The 16,489-nt window shown below is 51.1% G+C and overlaps 2 protein-coding genes across 9 annotated transcripts in view; one reads left to right on the top strand and one right to left on the bottom strand.

Annotated features, from left to right (window-relative positions):
- PRRC2A (proline rich coiled-coil 2A) overlaps window positions 1-13,166 on the top strand; it is a 41,729-nt gene extending 28,563 nt beyond the window's left edge. The window contains exons 17-32 of the mRNA XM_081903488.1: window positions 764-1,014; window positions 1,711-1,838; window positions 2,511-2,640; window positions 2,798-2,883; window positions 3,408-3,662; window positions 5,322-5,513; window positions 5,609-5,686; window positions 6,747-6,909; window positions 7,005-7,057; window positions 7,190-7,278; window positions 8,883-9,141; window positions 10,630-10,728; window positions 10,839-11,063; window positions 11,158-11,246; window positions 11,871-11,964; window positions 12,417-13,166. Coding sequence (XP_081759614.1) covers window positions 764-1,014; window positions 1,711-1,838; window positions 2,511-2,640; window positions 2,798-2,883; window positions 3,408-3,662; window positions 5,322-5,513; window positions 5,609-5,686; window positions 6,747-6,909; window positions 7,005-7,057; window positions 7,190-7,278; window positions 8,883-9,141; window positions 10,630-10,728; window positions 10,839-11,063; window positions 11,158-11,246; window positions 11,871-11,964; window positions 12,417-12,554 — 2,329 coding nt within the window. The 3' untranslated portion in view covers window positions 12,555-13,166. The remainder of the gene's footprint in view (window positions 1-763; window positions 1,015-1,710; window positions 1,839-2,510; window positions 2,641-2,797; window positions 2,884-3,407; window positions 3,663-5,321; window positions 5,514-5,608; window positions 5,687-6,746; window positions 6,910-7,004; window positions 7,058-7,189; window positions 7,279-8,882; window positions 9,142-10,629; window positions 10,729-10,838; window positions 11,064-11,157; window positions 11,247-11,870; window positions 11,965-12,416) is intronic.
- Window positions 13,167-16,061: 2,895 nt separating this feature from the next.
- Window positions 16,062-16,489, bottom strand: part of BAG6 (BAG cochaperone 6) — a 38,497-nt gene continuing 38,069 nt past the window's right edge. For all 8 annotated transcript variants that reach the window (XM_081901395.1, XM_081901397.1, XM_081901396.1 and 5 more), the window contains one exon: window positions 16,062-16,395. In XM_081901395.1, coding sequence (XP_081757521.1) covers window positions 16,297-16,395 — 99 coding nt within the window. In that variant the 3' untranslated portion in view covers window positions 16,062-16,296. The remainder of the gene's footprint in view (window positions 16,396-16,489) is intronic.

Below are 16,489 nucleotides of genomic sequence, written 5' to 3' on the forward strand. Positions count from 1 at the left end.
TGGCCCAGGATCTCCAAGATGTTTTTATTTGAAGACCGTAAGGTCCTCCATGGGACATACCAGGAGAGGCGGTCCTGTAGGTACGAGGGTCCTAGGCCATATAGGGCTTTAAAGGTTAAAGCCAGCACCTTAAACCTGATCCTCTACTCCACCGGGAGCCAGTGCAGCTGGTATAGCACCGGGTGAATGTGATCCCGCAGCGAGGACCCCATAAGGAGCCTTGCCGCGGCATTCTGCACCCGCTGGAGTTTCTGGGTCAGTCTCAAGGGCAGCCCCACGTAGAGCGCTGTGTGAAGTATTATTTCACCCAACAAAGTCCACCTTTGCAATGCGACTTTCCTCCGCCTAACTTTCCTGTTCCTCCAAACCTCCAGAGCAGATATAGGGATTGGGGAGTCACGACACGTGAGTTGGCCTCGTTCTGTGCGTGCAAAAGCTTGTGTGAATTCTGTCGCTTGTTTCCCTTCTCCGGTAGTATTCTTTTAAAGCATATTTGTGGAACGTTATGCCCCACTGTCATTTGGCCACAAAAGTTAACAAATCTTCAGCCCCTTAGTGGTAAAAAACAGAGGAAGGAATCTAGTTTGACCAGGGGAAATTGGGAACAGACAGGGCAGTCCTACATAAATTCCGTAAGAGAAATGGTCACCATCAAAAACTGGGAATTTTGAAGATGACTTGTTGATGGAGAGGGAGGGAGAAACAGCCCAGGATATCCCCGGTCGGCTGCCATAATGTTTCCGGCTTCCTCCTCCTCCTCTAGCCGGAACACCGATGACCACTCTCCGGGCCTGAGCCTTCCCCCAGCACCCACCACCAGCACAGTGTATCGTTTGGACCGCGTTATCCACAGCGACCCAGCTGGCATCCAGCAGGCTCTGGCTGAACTGGGCAGCCGCCACACAAAGCCAGCCTCCCCTGGCCCTGCCCAGCCTCCCTTCCTGGGGCCTGGAGGCAGCAACTCCTCTGCCCTCCCACTGCGACGCTTCGAGAGTAGGAACAGTGGCAGCGCAGGTAATGGGCAGAGTCTGTGCTTAGTAACCAGGGAATCTGGATTTCTTTGTCTTTGAAGTGACTAAATTCATTCTTGGCGATCAATTACCGTATCTTTTCTGTCTATTAGACGCCCCTTATTTTGGGGGACTCCAATTTCAGAAAATGGGGGGAGATGTATCCGTGCATAAGACGCCCCCAATTTCTTGCATTATTTGGGGGGGGTACCTAGTCTTATACATGGAAACAGACAGTAATTTGCCCATTGGTCATTATCTTACTTGGCTCAGTTGACCTGCGTGATGGGACACATGACCAGTATCTGTGCTGAGTGTGTTAATCAGCTCTTCCATTGCTCTAGGGGCTGCAGTTCTTTCAAGATGCCCGTCCCTCTCCCCAGTCCCCCACAAGGGACTTTCTAGGAGCTAACAAATGCTGCATCGGTTCTCCCAATGCACAATACAATCTTACATTTCCAAAGCTAAGCAGGGCCCGGTATGGTTTCAGATTGGATGGGGGGCTGCATGTTGAAATTCTTGCATTGCAGTGGGTTAGGGTCCCTTCCAACTCTGATTCTAAGATCGGCTGCTAATGGGCTTTGGCAGGTCTTGTTGAAGTGTATTTCCAAGTGCTTCTGGCCTCGGCAGGGACCAGATGCCTGCTCCTTCCCCACTGCAATCCCATTTTGCTGTTTTTTTTCCATCCCCCCCAATTCAGACTCTTGCTTCCTGGACAAGAACCAGCTGCTTCTCTCCAGCAGTGCCCCAGTGAAGGAGTCCAGTGCATTGGGTGGCTTTTCTGCAAAGCGCCGGGAAAGGCCCCGGAAGCAAGACCTGCTACAGCAGGTAAGCGATTTTCTCTTTCTATGTAATCGCGTGGCATGAAGCAGAAGGAAGGTTGCAGCTGCAGCAGCTCGAATACTCCTGGCCAAGGGATGGAAAGATCAGGAGGCTCCAAAAATAACAGATTGGCAGATTACAGGAATTTGTAGAGATGGCTCAATTGACTAGCAAACTCGGAGGAAACTCAAAGCAAAAATTTGCGGGGAAATGGGATGGTTATAGAAGATATGTTCAAAAATACAATAATAGTTTTGACTCCGTGCTTGCATTCGAGTGACGAAGTAAAAGGAGGTGGATAACAATTAAGGATTTATTATGTTTTCTGAATGTATTGGAAAATTTCTATGGAAAGGTTTATTGTTTCGTGTACATTCAATTGTAAGATAAAACATGTGAAGGAACTTGGCAGGAAGTCAACATATTTATTTTCACTATTATCATTATTTTCTATTTTTTCTGTGTTTGCGGGGGGGGGTGTTTTGTATGGAATGTTTGGGAGGAAATAAGACGGTAAATAACAAACAAAATATTGATGTTTGTAATTTTTATTTCTCAATTATACTTTGTGGTAGTATGGTTGCAATTTTTTTGTAACATAAAATCATTCAATAATTTTTTTTTTTTAAAAAAGGAAGCTGCCCAGCTTCTCAGTGTCTCACCTCTATCCCCTCTCAGGAACCCATTCCCTTCCCCAGTGGCCCTGGCTTCTCGGCCCCCAAAGAGGAGACCCCCGGCGAACCTCGCAGCAGGAGTGTTCCGGTGTCCGAGGGGCTTGCCCCACAGATCTGGAACCAGCTGAATTCCAGTGAGTGATTGCAAGCATGCGGGGAAGAAGGAAAGGCCATGCTCCTGGGGCAGGCTGGGAAATCAGAACTGGCAGTGAGAGGGAGCAGCTCTTGGGATCAGGGAAGAGAGAGCAAACGTTCCTGGTTCAGAGGTGCCGCTGTGTTTTGTTTCATCAGACTCCTCCCGAAAGAGCTACCGCCCTGCCTCTGTGGAGCCCTGGATCGACCCTCTGAATGCCTTTGAAGAGGTTGCTAGTACGGAGGTGAGGTCCGTTGAGATGGGATGGATCAGGTGCATGCTCTGCAGAAGCTCCCTTTCCAGGGCGGAGCCGGGCTTTGCCGATGAGGGAGCTTTCCGAGCACAATTCAAAATGTTGGTGCTGACCTTTAAAGCCCTAAACGACCTCGGCCCAGTATACCTGAAGGAGCATCTCCACCCCCATCGTTCTGCCCAGACACTGAGGTCCAGCGCTGAGGGCCTTCTGGCGGTTCCCTCACTGTGAGAAGTGAGGTTACAGGGAACCAGGCAGAGGGCCTTCTCAGTAGTGGCACCCGCCCTGTGGAACGCCCTGCCATCAGATGTCAAGGAAATAAGCAGCTATCTTGTTTTTAAAAGACATCTGAAGGCAGCCCTGTTTAGGGAAGTTTTTAATATTTAATGCTGTATTGTTCTTAACACTTGATTGGCTGGGGAAACTCAGCCAGATGGGCGGGGTATAAATAATAAATTATTATTATTTTGTGTCCCCTAACTCTGTTTGCTGACTCTGCATTGTCCCTTGCCCAGATGAGCCTGTCTGACAGCGGGGTGGACCTCAGCAGCGACTCACAGGTCTCCTCGGCCACCTGCAGTCAGCGCAGCTCTCCCGACGGGGGTCTGAAGGCCACACCAGATGCTGGGGCCAAGCGCAGCGGAGCCATCGGCAAAAGCACCGAGGATGCAGCCGCCGCCGCCGCAGCCGGACCGGAAGGAGCAGAGCCGAAAGAGCAGAGGAGGCGGCCCCCGCCATCCAGAGACTCCAGTCTGCTGAAGGAGAAGAAGGTACACAAGTAACTCTGGGGTGTCTCCACATCTTGAGTTAGCACTGATATAACACATGCAGCTGCATTGGTTTCCGTAATGCAGCAGTGGCCAAACTCAGCCCTCCAGCTGTTTTGGGACTACGACTCCCATCATCCCTAGCTAACAGGACCAGTGGTCAGGGATGATGGGAATTGTAGTCCCAAAACATCTGGAGGGCTGAGTTTGGCCACCACTGCCTTAATAGTTTCCTTTACTGGATTGGTTCCACCCCACCTTGTTTTACTGAAACAGCTCTCCCAAAGGCTTCTGGTGTGGGTGTGTGGGTGTGTTGTGCTGACTGACGTGTCCTCTTTTGGCTCTTCCACTGCCCTTCCCATGAATGCCACCTCTTGACACAGTTAATTCTGCCATCCTGATTGGGCTTCTGAAATCGCCTCTTCTCCTGGCTCAGCCCCCGCATTTCTCTCTTGAGCTCTTCTTTTCATTTTTGCTCCAGTTAGGAGTTGGTCCTCTGCCTTGGTTCGGCATTACAAATGGGGATCTGTGAGAACTGCAAGGCTGTTAGGAGGATTCCCACCTTCCAAAGATCCTTTTAGCAGCATAGAAAGCATCGCCCCTTTACAGCCACAACAGCTGCATCCTGCTCCACTTTTCCAGAACAGCTTCCCCTGCCCTCTTCTTGCTAGAAAGGAGTCCACATGTTGGTGTTTTCAAGGAATCTTATTGTGGGGTGCATTGGCAGCCAACACGGACCATGCATCTCAAGTTCTTCTTGGGATTCTTTCAGGCAACTTCTATTCCTCTTTCTGAAAGTATATTCAGGAGGGGTAGCATAATTGAAGGGCTTGCAGGTCTCTGCGCTTAAAATTTTATCGAAGCAAAACTAGCCCAGGCTTTTAACCAGATTGAATTCCATTATATACATAAATCATTTTCACATTTTCTCCTAATCTTGGGGAACTGGCAACAATCCAGGCAGGGAATGTAAGCTTCCACCCCCTGAAATCCTGCACTGATTTTGAAAATAGTACCAGGCATAATAGGGACGCGGGTGGCGCTGTGGGTTAAACCACAGAGCCTAGGACTTGCCGATCAGAAGGTCAGCTGTTTGAATCCCAGTGACGGGGTGAGCTCCCGTTGCTCAGTCCCTGCTCCTGCCAACCTAGCAGTTCAAAAGCACGTCAAAGTGCAAGTAGATAAATAGGTACCGCTCTGGTGGGAAGGTAAACGGCGTTTCCATGCGCTGCTCTGGTTTGCCAGAAGCGGCTTAGTCATGCTGGCCACATGACCCAGAAGCTGTACGCTGGCTCCCTCGGCCAATAAAGCGAGATGAGCGCCGCAACCCCAGAGTCGGCCACGACTGGACCTAATGGTCAGGGGTCCCTTTACCTTACCAGGCATAATTCTCCCCCTTACATACCTTCATGCCTCTCTTTGCACTCATAAATATGTGTTGTTTTTTAAGTGCTTTCACTTCAGCTGCGAGCATCAGTTGGTGCTAAACAAATGTGAAGTAATAGCGGCAGCACTTCCCCTCAACCCCCTTCCCCCCCCCAAAAGAAAACACCTCTGGAAAGTGAGCCTGGATACTGCCCTCTGGCTAAACTGTTTGCCACCCCCATGGTCTCAAAGGGCCCATGAGTTTCACCACCCCTCCTCCTCCTCCTCCTGCGACAGGTGAGCAGCTCCCCTGAGCCGCTGCCCCGGGACCACCCTCCCCCGGGTGCTATTGGCACAGAGCGTTCCCAGCGAGTGGAGAAAGCAAAAGACAACAGCACAGAGGGTCTGGGGGCGATGACGTCCGAACCGAACCCCCAGCTCGAGCCCCCCGGGGCCTGCCCCCCCATCCAGTTTGGCGCTAGCGATAAGGTAAGTGCCAAGACGCATGTCCTTTGCAGTCCCTTCTCGTGGGAGTCCCAGACTCAAGATTCAAATCCCCTCTCCCTGGTTTTCGCCCCCTTCAGGATGCTGACCTTCGCTTCATGGTGAACGAAGGGCCGAAGCCAGACAAAGAAGAGCTGCACCAGGGACTTGCCGAGGGGGTAAGTGAGGAAGACCTCCCAGCGCTGATTTGGGGCTCCCTCTTCTCTTCCCACCCCACCCCCTTTGAGTCCAGCTTACAGGGCTGCAAAGGAGCTTGGCTTTGCTAGCTGGGCAGTGGATGACCTTGCATTCCAGCTGGGGGGCCTGTTGTAGTTTCTGCATGTAGGGGCTGATCCTCAGCAGTCTCTTGGATCAAGATGCAAAATCTATCTTAAACTGGCTTCTCTTTTGAAAGGCCAGTCTTGGCCAGATTCCTGGATGAGAGCAGGGACATCTCTCTTCCCCCCTCGCTGTTGCTGCCCATCAGTCCACTGCATATTATTAATATTCCCTTCCCCTCATCCTAACCTTTATAAAGATCTGAGGAATGAGATCATTACCCCACCCTTACTTACCTTCCCAGGCCGCCCATCTGCGGCCACATTGTTCTTTCTTTTATCAGATCAAAATGATCAGGCAACAGCAAAGGTTGCTAGGTTTATGGAGGGTGCAGTGAGATTAAGGGCCACTATCTGAACGATAATCTTGGTCATTTGATTGCCCTTTTAACCCATTGTTGTTTTTTTAATTGTATATATTGCTTGTTTTATGTTGCTATGGCCATTGGCTAATGTGGATAAAGTTTATCTATCTATTATCCCCTCACCCTAAGGTGTCGGGGCCGGTTACAGCATGCACCTTTTTAAACCACGTATTCCACAAAAGATAAAATCAGAAAAGATACTGATGTACAAGCGATATTGGGGCTTGATTTCTGCAACCTGTTGTGCATGGGATTTCCCATGGCAGTTTTCCCCAAAACGTCTGCAGGTTAAAAATGCAGCTGTTAGACCTGGGTGATACGGAATATATTTTGCCGGATTTACTGTCATTTCAGTTTGCTTCTGCGGGGTGCAGGGGGTTAAACTGTTGATATGATTTCTCTATTAGTATATTTTTTTGCACACGGCAAGGTAGAGTTTAAATCTGTACGAGGGAAATAAACATTTGGTTCGTTTAGAGAGGAAGCCTAGAGCTTGGTTGCCTCCAATGACTCCCCTGCCTCCTCCCTCTCCGCAGCTGACCTCGGCCCCCAGGGAGTGGGAGCTGCTTCCGCCGGCCCCTCCCAGCCACCGAGCTTCCCCCGAGGCGCCTCCTGGCCGCGGCTGCGAGGCCCGGCCGTTCCCCGTAGCCCCAGCATCTTGCCTGCACAGCCTCCCAGCAGACACTTCCGTGTTCTCAGGTATGGAGGGGCATTTGGAACGGAAAGGGAAGATTGCTCACGTTATGGGGCTCCCAGCCAGAGCAGTGGTTGACTGTGCTTCTTCCTCCCAGTAGGTGAGAGGGGCCAGGGTCAGCGGCTGTACCCGGAGCTGTTTTACGGGAACCAGGTACCTATCTTGGCAGATTGGGCAGAGGAGGGGCGCCTCATGTGTTGCTCTGGGGCCTCGGGCACAGCTCAGGGGGAATGGTTTTAGCTTTCCCACCTCCTCTGAAAGGTTCCTTGCATCCTCTTTCTGCAGGTCCAAACTGCCCAGCTGGAGTCCCAGCTTCACGGCGCGAGTGGGGGCAGCAGCTACCGACCGAGCACCCCTTCTCTGCACACCTACAGGTAAAGGCAGGGGGCATATGGGGCTCTGAGCTCCCCTTGTGGCAGGGATGATGATAATAATAATAATAATAATAACAATAATAATTTATTTATACCCCACCCATCCGGCCGAGTTTCCCCAGCACTCTGGGCAGCTCCCATTCGAGTGTTAAAAACAATATAGCATTAAATATTAAAAACTTCCCTAAACAGGGCTGCCTTCAGGTGTCTTTTAAAACTTATTTCCTTCACATCTGAAGGGAGGGCGCTCCACAGGGTGGGTGCCACTACCGAGAAGGCCTTCTGTCTGCTTCCTTGTAACCTCACTTCTCGCAATGAGGGAACCGCCAGAAGGCCCTCGGCACTGGATCTCAGTATCCGGGCTAAACGATGGGGTTGGAAACCCTCCTTCAGGTGTACTAGACCAAGGCCATTTAGGGCTTTAAAGGTCAGCACCAGCACTTTGAACTGTGCTCGGAAACGTACTGGGACCCAATGCAGATCTCTCGGGACCAGTGTTATGTGGTCTTGGCGGCTGATCCCAGTCACCAGTCTGGCTGCCGCATTCTGGATTAATTGCAGTTTCCGGGTCACCTTCAAAGGTAGCCCCACATAGAGCGCATTGCAGTAGTCTAAGCGGGAGATAACTGGGACATTCACCACTCTGGCGAGACAGTCTGTGGGCAGGGAGACACCTCAGAGCCTCTGCAGCATGGCATGCATTCCCACCCTGTCTTTTGTGAGAAGCACTTTGGGTCTGGTCCACAAAGGTGATACTGTACCCATCTTTGTGCGGGTCACTATGTGGAAGATGAAGCAAGCTTGTTTTCTGCTGCTCCAGGGGGTGGGACCCAAACCAGTGGATTCAGGTTACAGGAAAGGGGAGATTCCGACTAAACATCAGGAAGAATTTTTTGGCAGTAGGAGGAGTTTGACAGTGGAGCAGACTGCCACAAAAGGTGGACCCTCCTTCCTTGGAGGTTTTTAAGCAGAGGTTGGATGGCCGTCTGCAGGGATTCTTTAGTCATGTATAAACTAGTTGAGATTCCCGCATTGCAGTTGGAGTCCCTTCCAACTCTACAATTCTATGGCAAGAGCGAAGGCAGCTCAGGTAGCAGGCTGAAAAGCTCGTTGCAGGTCACAGTATGTGCACTAGGCCAGCTGGGCAGCACCAAATCGGGCGGCTTCAGAGGTTCATCAGCCCAATTTCTTCCTCCTTGGACTACTTGGGAAGGTGGTGGACTTAGGAGCCAGTGTGGTGTAGTGGTTAAGAGCGGTGGACTCGTAATCTGGGGAACCGGGTTTGCTTCCCCGCTCCTCCACATGCAGCTGCTGGGTGACCTTGGGCCAGTCACACTTCTCTGAAGTCTCTCAGCCCCACTCACCTCACAGAGTGTTTGTTGTGGGGGAGGAAGGGAAAGGAGAATGTTAGCCACTTTGAGACTTCATCAGGTAGTGATAAAGCGGGATATCAAATCCAAGCTCCTCCTCTTCTTCCTTTGTTGGAGGTTTTTAAGCAGAGATTGGGCGGCCACTTGTCAAGGATTCTTCAGCAGCGAATCCCTGCATTGCAGGAGTTGGACTTCCATCTCTGATTCTGACCTGTGGCTTTCTTCCTTCACTAGGTCCCAGCACCTGTACCTCCAGCCCAGCCCAGCCCCCACTTCTCCTGCTCAGACGGCCGGGGGCGCTGTCTTGCCCAGCTCCGCCTTGCTTTCGGGGGTGGCCCTCAAGGGGCAGTACGTGGAGATATCGGCCCTGCAGGCGGCGGAGCTTCCCAAGCTGCCAGCCACAGGCCTGCTGTACCAGGCTCCCCCTCCTTCCTTCATCTACAGCTCAGCCTTCTGCAGCAGCCAGCTGGCTCCAGAGCAAGCCCTGCTTCAGGTACTAGGCGTTGTGGTGGGCGAATTAACTGAAGGGCAGGTCTTCTGGGAACTGGGGGTGCAGAGGAACCCCGGATTTCTGGAGGCAGGTTGGAGAGGATGAGTTTTCAATGTGGCACAAATGGGTGGGAGCCGGGAGAGAGAGCAGGGCAATGGGGAATTCAGGGAGGGGCGGTCACGTTTTGGAAGCCAGCAGCTCTCCCCTCATGCTGTGTCTATAATAGTGGGCAGCTTGGGACGCGGGTGGTGCTGTGGGTTAAACCACAGAGCCTAGGGCTTGCCGATCGGAAGGTCGGTGGTTTGAATCCCCGCGTTGGGGGGACCTCCCGTTGCTCGGTCCCAGCTCCTGCCAACCTAGCAGTTTGAAAACACGTCAACGTGCAAGTAGATAAATAGGTACCGCTCCGGAGGGAATGTAAATGGCGTTTCCGTGCGCTGCTCTGGTTCACCAGAAGCGGCTTAGTCATGCTGGCCACATGACTTGGAATCTGTACGCCGGCTCCCTCGGCCAGTAAAGAGAGATGAGCGCCGCAACCTCAGAGTCAGCCACGACTGGACCTAATGGTCAGGGGTCCCTTTACCTTACTCTTCATAGGCAAGTAGCTTTGTGCCTAGGAGCCAAGCTTTCTTTTCAGTTGGCTCGCTCTGCAGCTCCAGAGCCACAGATGTGAGGAGTGTTGCCAGTTACTGAGGATCGTGGACCGCGGGCTTCTAAATACCAGTTGATGCGAATCACGAACAGCAGAACGTTCCTGCCCTTAGGTCCTGTGTCACGGACTGGTTGGACGCAGAGAATTGGTAGGAGGCCCCAGCTTTGGGACCCCCAAAGGAAGAAGGCTCAGAGCTCAGGGAGTGGTGGTGGGACAACAATGAGTGGTCGGAGGGAGAAGACTGGGAAGAGGAGTGTTGAAGAGGTAACAGGGAGCAGAGAGAATTGTTGGCACAGAGAGGTCCAGAACCCAAAGCAGGAGAGGCAGAGAGGTGCCAGACTGGTGAAGCCAGGAGGGTCTTCCCCTCCTGCTACAACAGACCTGTTGGTCTCCCAGAATCAGCAGGGGTATGAAGTGGGAGGATCAGAGGCAGATGGGTCGACGTAGTCTCAGATTGCTTCGGAAGGACCCAGAGAAAGAGGACACTTAGAGAGCTGTGGAGAGGCAGGGACCTGTTGTCTCCATAACTGCCCCCTAGGAGCAAGACTTATTGAAGAAAGTTGCTGTGCTCCCGAGGCCTGGCACACTTCAGCAGATCCTGTTCTTCTGATAAAAATCACTCTTGTGTGATTTGCTGCCAGCTAGCCTCTGACACCCTGCTTGTCGGTTTTCTAGAGCCATTGGCTTTATGGTGGACCTTGGAACTGATCCAGGAAGGCTCCGATGTTGAGCTTGCATTCAGAAACCTTTGATGCGATCAAAGTGGGCCTCCTCCTCTGGCCCTTCAAGAAATGGACTGTGTTGGGAGTTGCCATCATCGTGTCCCTTCTCCCTTGCAGGTGCGCCAAGAACTTGCATCCCCCTCCGAGTTCTACCCAGCCGCCCTGGGGCAAGGCAGCCAGAGCAACTTCCTGACTGCCCCAGGCCCTGGCCAGCAGGTGAGCGAAGCACCGTCTCTTTCAGCCCAGCTCCTGGACCAAAACTGTCCCAGGATTGTAATGCAGCCCCTGTCTTTCTCTCTCTCTCCCTCCCCTCTGTCCTGCCCTAGGTCCTGTTGCCCGTGGTGGAGCCGCCGCAGCTGCCCCCCGTGGTGAACTTTGGCTCCTTGCAGCAAGCGCCACCTTCTGCCCCCGCCCCTCCGCAGCCGCCGCCTCCCCCCATGCCCCTGGTGTCCGTGGCCACCCAGGCTCTGCGGGCGCCTGGGCAGCTAGCCGGGCGCCTCGTCTCCCCAGCCGTGCGAGCCTTTCCTCACGGCGGAGTGGGCCGTAGCGAGGTAAGGAAGAGGGCTGGTGGGCTGGACTCTGCTCCATGGGAAAGACCTCCCCACCCGCTGGTTCTGATGTAGGGTTTCTTTTTCCCCCCACCAGCTCCACGCTCTGGAAATGAAGCCGCTACAAGATTACAGGAAACTCAATGGCCTGGGGTCTCCAGGGGCCCGGCCCTCCTCTGGGGGCAGGTGAGTGTTCTGTGTGGGGCAGAGCTTTGGAGACAGAGGAAATGTCCTGGAAACAGACTAAGGCAGGGTTCAGCAAACTTTTTCAGCAGGGGGCTGGTCCACTGTCCCTCAGACCTTGTGGGGGGCCGGACTATATTTTGAAGAAAAAATGAACAAATTCCGATGCTTTTTAAATAAAAGGACACATCCTACTCATGTAAAAACATGCTGATTCTCGGACTGTCCGCAGGCCAGATTGAGAAGGCGATTGGGCCGGATCTGGCCCCCGGGCCTTAGTTTGCCTACCCATGCTGTAAGGTCTCCAGTTATCAAGACTACCCCCCCCCCATGCTGCCTGGGGGTGCTGGCGCCCAGTTAGTATGTAGCAGACTCATAAAAGGACGACGACTGGGCCCATCTCACATTTTGTGGAGTGGACCCACATTGCCTTGAGTCAGCCAGGAAGCATAGAAAGGCCTTTCCCTAAAGCATCTTCCTGTTACTGGTGCCTTCTCTTGGCAAGTTCTCCGAAGTATCATTTCCGTTAAAAGTAGTAAGTGTCGGGAGATGGTTCCTGAGCAGCGAGAGAGAAGTGAAATGGCCCCTTTGGCTGCCTCGTCACGGAGACTTTTTCTCTCCCCTCAGGCCTTTCTCTGGAGGCTTTGGTGCCAGGCTGAAGTCCCCTGGTTCTGCCTACGGTGGTATCTTCCGTGCCCAGCGCTTTGAGGTCTACCAGCAGGTGAGGCCGCCATACAGGACTTGGTGGGATCGGGATTGAGAAACGGAGCCCGCTTTTTAAGGCAATTACAGTGGTGCCTCGCAAGACGAAAAGAATCCGTTCCGCGAGTCTCTTTGTCTTGCGGTTTTTTCGTCTTGCAAAGCAAGGCCATTAGCGGATTAGCGCTATTAGCGCGCTTAGCGGATCAGCTGATTAGTGGGTCAGCTGTTAAGCGGCTTAGCTGATTGGGGGAAAGGGGGGGAAAGGGGAAAAACCCCGCAGGAACTCGCAAGACATTTTCGTCTTGCGAAGCAAGCCCATAGGGAAATTCGTTTTGTGAAGCACCTCCAAAACGGAAAACCCTTTTGTCTAGCGGGTTTTCCGTCTTGCAAGGCACCACTGTATCTGGGTGGGGGTTTCAGGAAGGCAGCGACCTTCCTCCTCTCATGGGCTGTGTGTGTTCTGTTCCCCAGTCGGACATCCTGCGCTGGAATCCCCGCTCTTGGGAGCGAGCCGCTCCACCGCGTGACGGCACGCCAGCACGCCGCCTCGAGCCAGACGTGCGCTCCCACACTGACAAGCAAGACCCCAGTCTCTCCGGCCACCACTAGCCCAGGACGCTGAACCCTCCCCTTTTCGATTCTGTTAACTTCCTCCCCCCTCTCCTCCCCAAGATCGCGGGAGGGCTGTTTGCAGGGGTTTGTTCCTCTCCCCCCCCCCCCCTTGGTGTATCCTGAATACGGGGTGTCTCCTTAAACTCCTTTTCTGTTTGTATGGGGGGGTGACACTGGAATTTGCCCCTTGGAGTAGGGGTGTTAGACACTTAGTGGGTGCTCAGAGTGTAATTTGGGAGGGGGGCAAGGATCAGGATTTTGGGAGGCTCCCTGCTGAATGTATTTTTGCTTATTTCCTTTGGTTTCACCTGAGTTTATTTTTCTGGTAGGGGGCTCTGTTGCCCTTTGATCTGAGGGGGGAGCAGCTCTGAGGTTTGGAGTGTAAATATATATAAATATGAACGTGTCGGGGGGGTCTCTCCTCTTCCCTCTTCTATTTATGGGGGCAGGGGGAGGTGAGACTGGGAGCCTGTCTCCTCTCCTATTTGTTCCCCCGAGTTTGAAATAGGAAGCATTGAGTTTTTAAAAAGGTGGTCGAGCTGGTTTGTTTAATAAATAAAACCAAAAAAGTTGTTTAAAAAAACCAATAAAATAAAAAGTCAGACTGTGGGTTTTTTGGATTGTCATCTTGCCTGCCGACTTCCTCAGCGTGCGGAAACTTTTCACTCCATGGAAAATGAAGCCTGGTCAGGGGAAAGAATTAGTTCTCTGTATCATGGGGATTTTAGAAATTACAGGTGCCCGGGACGGTGCTTTGTGAAAAATATTGTCTTGGCAAAGCACTGGTAGTGACACTGGAATTCCATATTATCAGAGGCACGAAAGGTTATATAGAAACTGCTTGTAGGCAGCTCTGCTTCTTGAGCACTTCCATTCTCCCAATCCCTACTGGTGGGGGGGGGGTCAAAATTGCAACACACAAGCCTTCAAAACCATTCTCTAGAAAGTTTGCACATTAGGCTGGCCAGCCTCCATTTCTGTAGTGATTAAATTAAAGGTCTACTTAGTTGTGCCGCTAGAAAAAGGTAACTTCCAAGGACGGTTATTTGCCTTCACCCACACACCTAGACTTTTTTTAAAAAGCATCATGTTGTGTACCTTCCTGATAAACGCATGCTTTGCAGCAATTCGTATAACCTGGATTAAATCAGTTGTGCAGCAGCTATTCTTGCTGGAATGTGGATGGTGGCTATAAAGCAGACTTGGCCCTCCAGCTGTTTGGGGACTACAACTCCCATGATCCCTAGCTAACAGGACCAGTGGCCAGGTATGATGGGAGTTGTAGTCCGAAAACATCTGGAGGGTTAAGTTTGCCTGTGCCTGCTCTAAAGTATTAAGGCTATCAGTGGGTACCAGTCCGGGTGGCTAAAGTGCCCCTCCGCCAGGACAACCAAATGCCTCATTACCAGCCACTAGAGAAGAGCAGCACACCTGGGCTCTTCAGAGGCTCCTATAAGAACCTCCAGGCCATGAGCCTAAATTGGGACAGCGAGGTCATTTTCAGATAAACCACACCCACCCAGTTTCCTATGCCTGACAGCGGCAGTAGGAAATCTCAAGCAGCAGGAGCATGCCTCTACAACAGAGCGAGGGAAGAACGGGAGCAGCTCGACTGAATGTCAAAGGATCTGTTGCAGGCACATTCTCCAGCCATGCATACAAAAGGAAGACAGTTCCTTTGGGTCATGGGCAGTAAGTGACCGATTGACAGATGGCCTACATTGCTTGGCAGAATCGGTTGTACTGGGCAACGACATTTGACACTTAAGCATTTAATCTATTCCCGAAGAGAAGGAAGCTGCAGGGATGTCGGTTGAAGAAGAAAATCCAGTCTTGCGGCCCGTTTTTCACGTTGTGGCATCAGTTTGCTACTTGCTTTTTTTAAAAAAGGTCTTTATAAAAAATTGGCGGCCGCCTTGTGCAGATTTTCCCCAATACAAAAATCTGTGTAAGTACGTTTCCCTTTTTCTGTGCTATTTTTCACATATACCACTTTTATCCATACTTTCCCCTCATACACACGTTATCTGCTTGGAGACAGCTTTTCTTTAAAAATCTCTAACTGAACCAGATGGGCCTATTCCAGCACGTTCTTAAGTTCTTACAAGTTTTATTCCGTTCCTCATTGCCACGTTCAGACCACGCACAAGACAAAAACAAGTTCAACATACAGTGGTACCTCGGGTTACATACGCTTCAGGTTATAGACTCCGCTAACCCAGAAATAGTACCTCGGGTTAAGAACTTTGCTTCAGGATGAGAACAGAAATCGTGCTCCGGCAGTGCGGGAGGCCCCATTCGCTAAAGTGGTGCTTCAGGTTAAGAACAGTTTCAGGTTAAGAACGGACCTCCAGAACGAATTAAGGTACCACTGTACTACTTTGCTGTGAGTTTTAAAAGGAAAGATTTTTTTAAAATCTGGTTTAAATGGAAATGAGATTTACTTTTTTGGGAAAAAAGGCTATTTTAAAACAATAGGTGTTAAAACATTATTTGAGAAGTAACCTGGTATCCCAATATCACCAGAAGTTTGGCACAAATGGGGTGCAAAGGGAAGAGGTGCCTGTCCACCCCCAGCGTGGAAATGCAACACTCTTCCTCTGGCGACACCCAGCATGCCAAAGCTTACTAATTTTACTTATTTATATCCCACCTTTTCCCCCAAGGAGCTGAGGGTGACATACATGGCTCTCTCCTCACCCTGAGACAGGGTACGTGAGAGACAGTAACGGGCCGCATGGTGGCTCAGTAGGTATGCAAACCCTGATCTTTCCTATCGCAGTCCAACACAGTAACCGCTCGCTATACCCCGCTGCCTTAGACATGAAGTGTTCAAAGCACCCTCTTGTTAGCCCTACAAGTTTTATCTTTCACCTGAATCAGTGTTAAGGTGTAAAAGCTTTTCCGTATTATAACCGATCTGACAACTTCACTCAGGAATATTTATATTCCACCTAAAAAGAACTTCATTTTTATTTGATGCTTTACTGAGGGAGGGTAGCACTGGGCCAAGCGGCGCAGAAAGAACAAGAAAGGACAATTGTATGGTCTCCTACATGGGAGAAGTCTTATCAATTTGTGAACCTTGCAAACTGCCATAGGTGATAGTTACAAGGAAGCGTCTATTTGGGAATATTGTAAAGCGATTCCCTTTCTAGGTTGTTGTGGGGTTTTTTTTTTTAAAAAAGGAAAGCATGTAAATATATATATACACACATAATACATATATGAGATGTAAGGTTTGGTTGTTAAGAACGAAATAGTGTTTTTTTTAAAAAAACCTTTCATTGGTTTTACTTGTATATTATTAACACGGCTGTTGAGGAAGCGATATCAATGGTAAAGATTTAAATCGGCCTTTTCCTTGGCGACTTAAATTGCCGGTTTTAATCAATTCATTCTGTAATGCAAGATTGATGCACTTGGCTGCAGTCGCCGGACCACGAAGCAACTCAATATCCCACCAGCCAAAAGAGCACTTTGAAAACACACAAGCACCACCAGTCCCTGGACAAGTGGCTTTATTTACTGATTCGGCAGCAACTCGAGCACTCCGCTGGGGGAGAAAGGTCACAGCAACCAGAAGACGGGGTTGGGAAGGGGGGACGTAAGTTGGGAAGGAACTTAAATATTTGGCCTGAGAAGGGAGTGGCTGTCTGCATCGTGCACAAAAAAGGACAAAGAGGTGAGCCCCAGAGAGCGGGCCTCCCTATCCAGGAGGGTTTGGGGGCAGTGACCATTACAAGTCCTCGGCCACAAAGGCTTGTTGGGCGTTGGGGAACCTCTGCGGGGTGAAGCTGGGATCAGCTTGCAGCCGCTTCTGCAGATCAGATTTCAGCTGAAAGAGAGAAGAAAAAGGAGAGTGAGGGGCAGGAGTCCGGCTGCTCCAAATCGCCTGGACAGATATCGTATTTTTCGCTCTATAGGATGCA

The sequence above is a fragment of the Podarcis melisellensis genome (assembly GCF_964234715.1).
Source record: "Podarcis melisellensis genome assembly, chromosome: 2".
Classification (NCBI taxonomy): Eukaryota; Metazoa; Chordata; class Lepidosauria; order Squamata; family Lacertidae; genus Podarcis; species Podarcis melisellensis.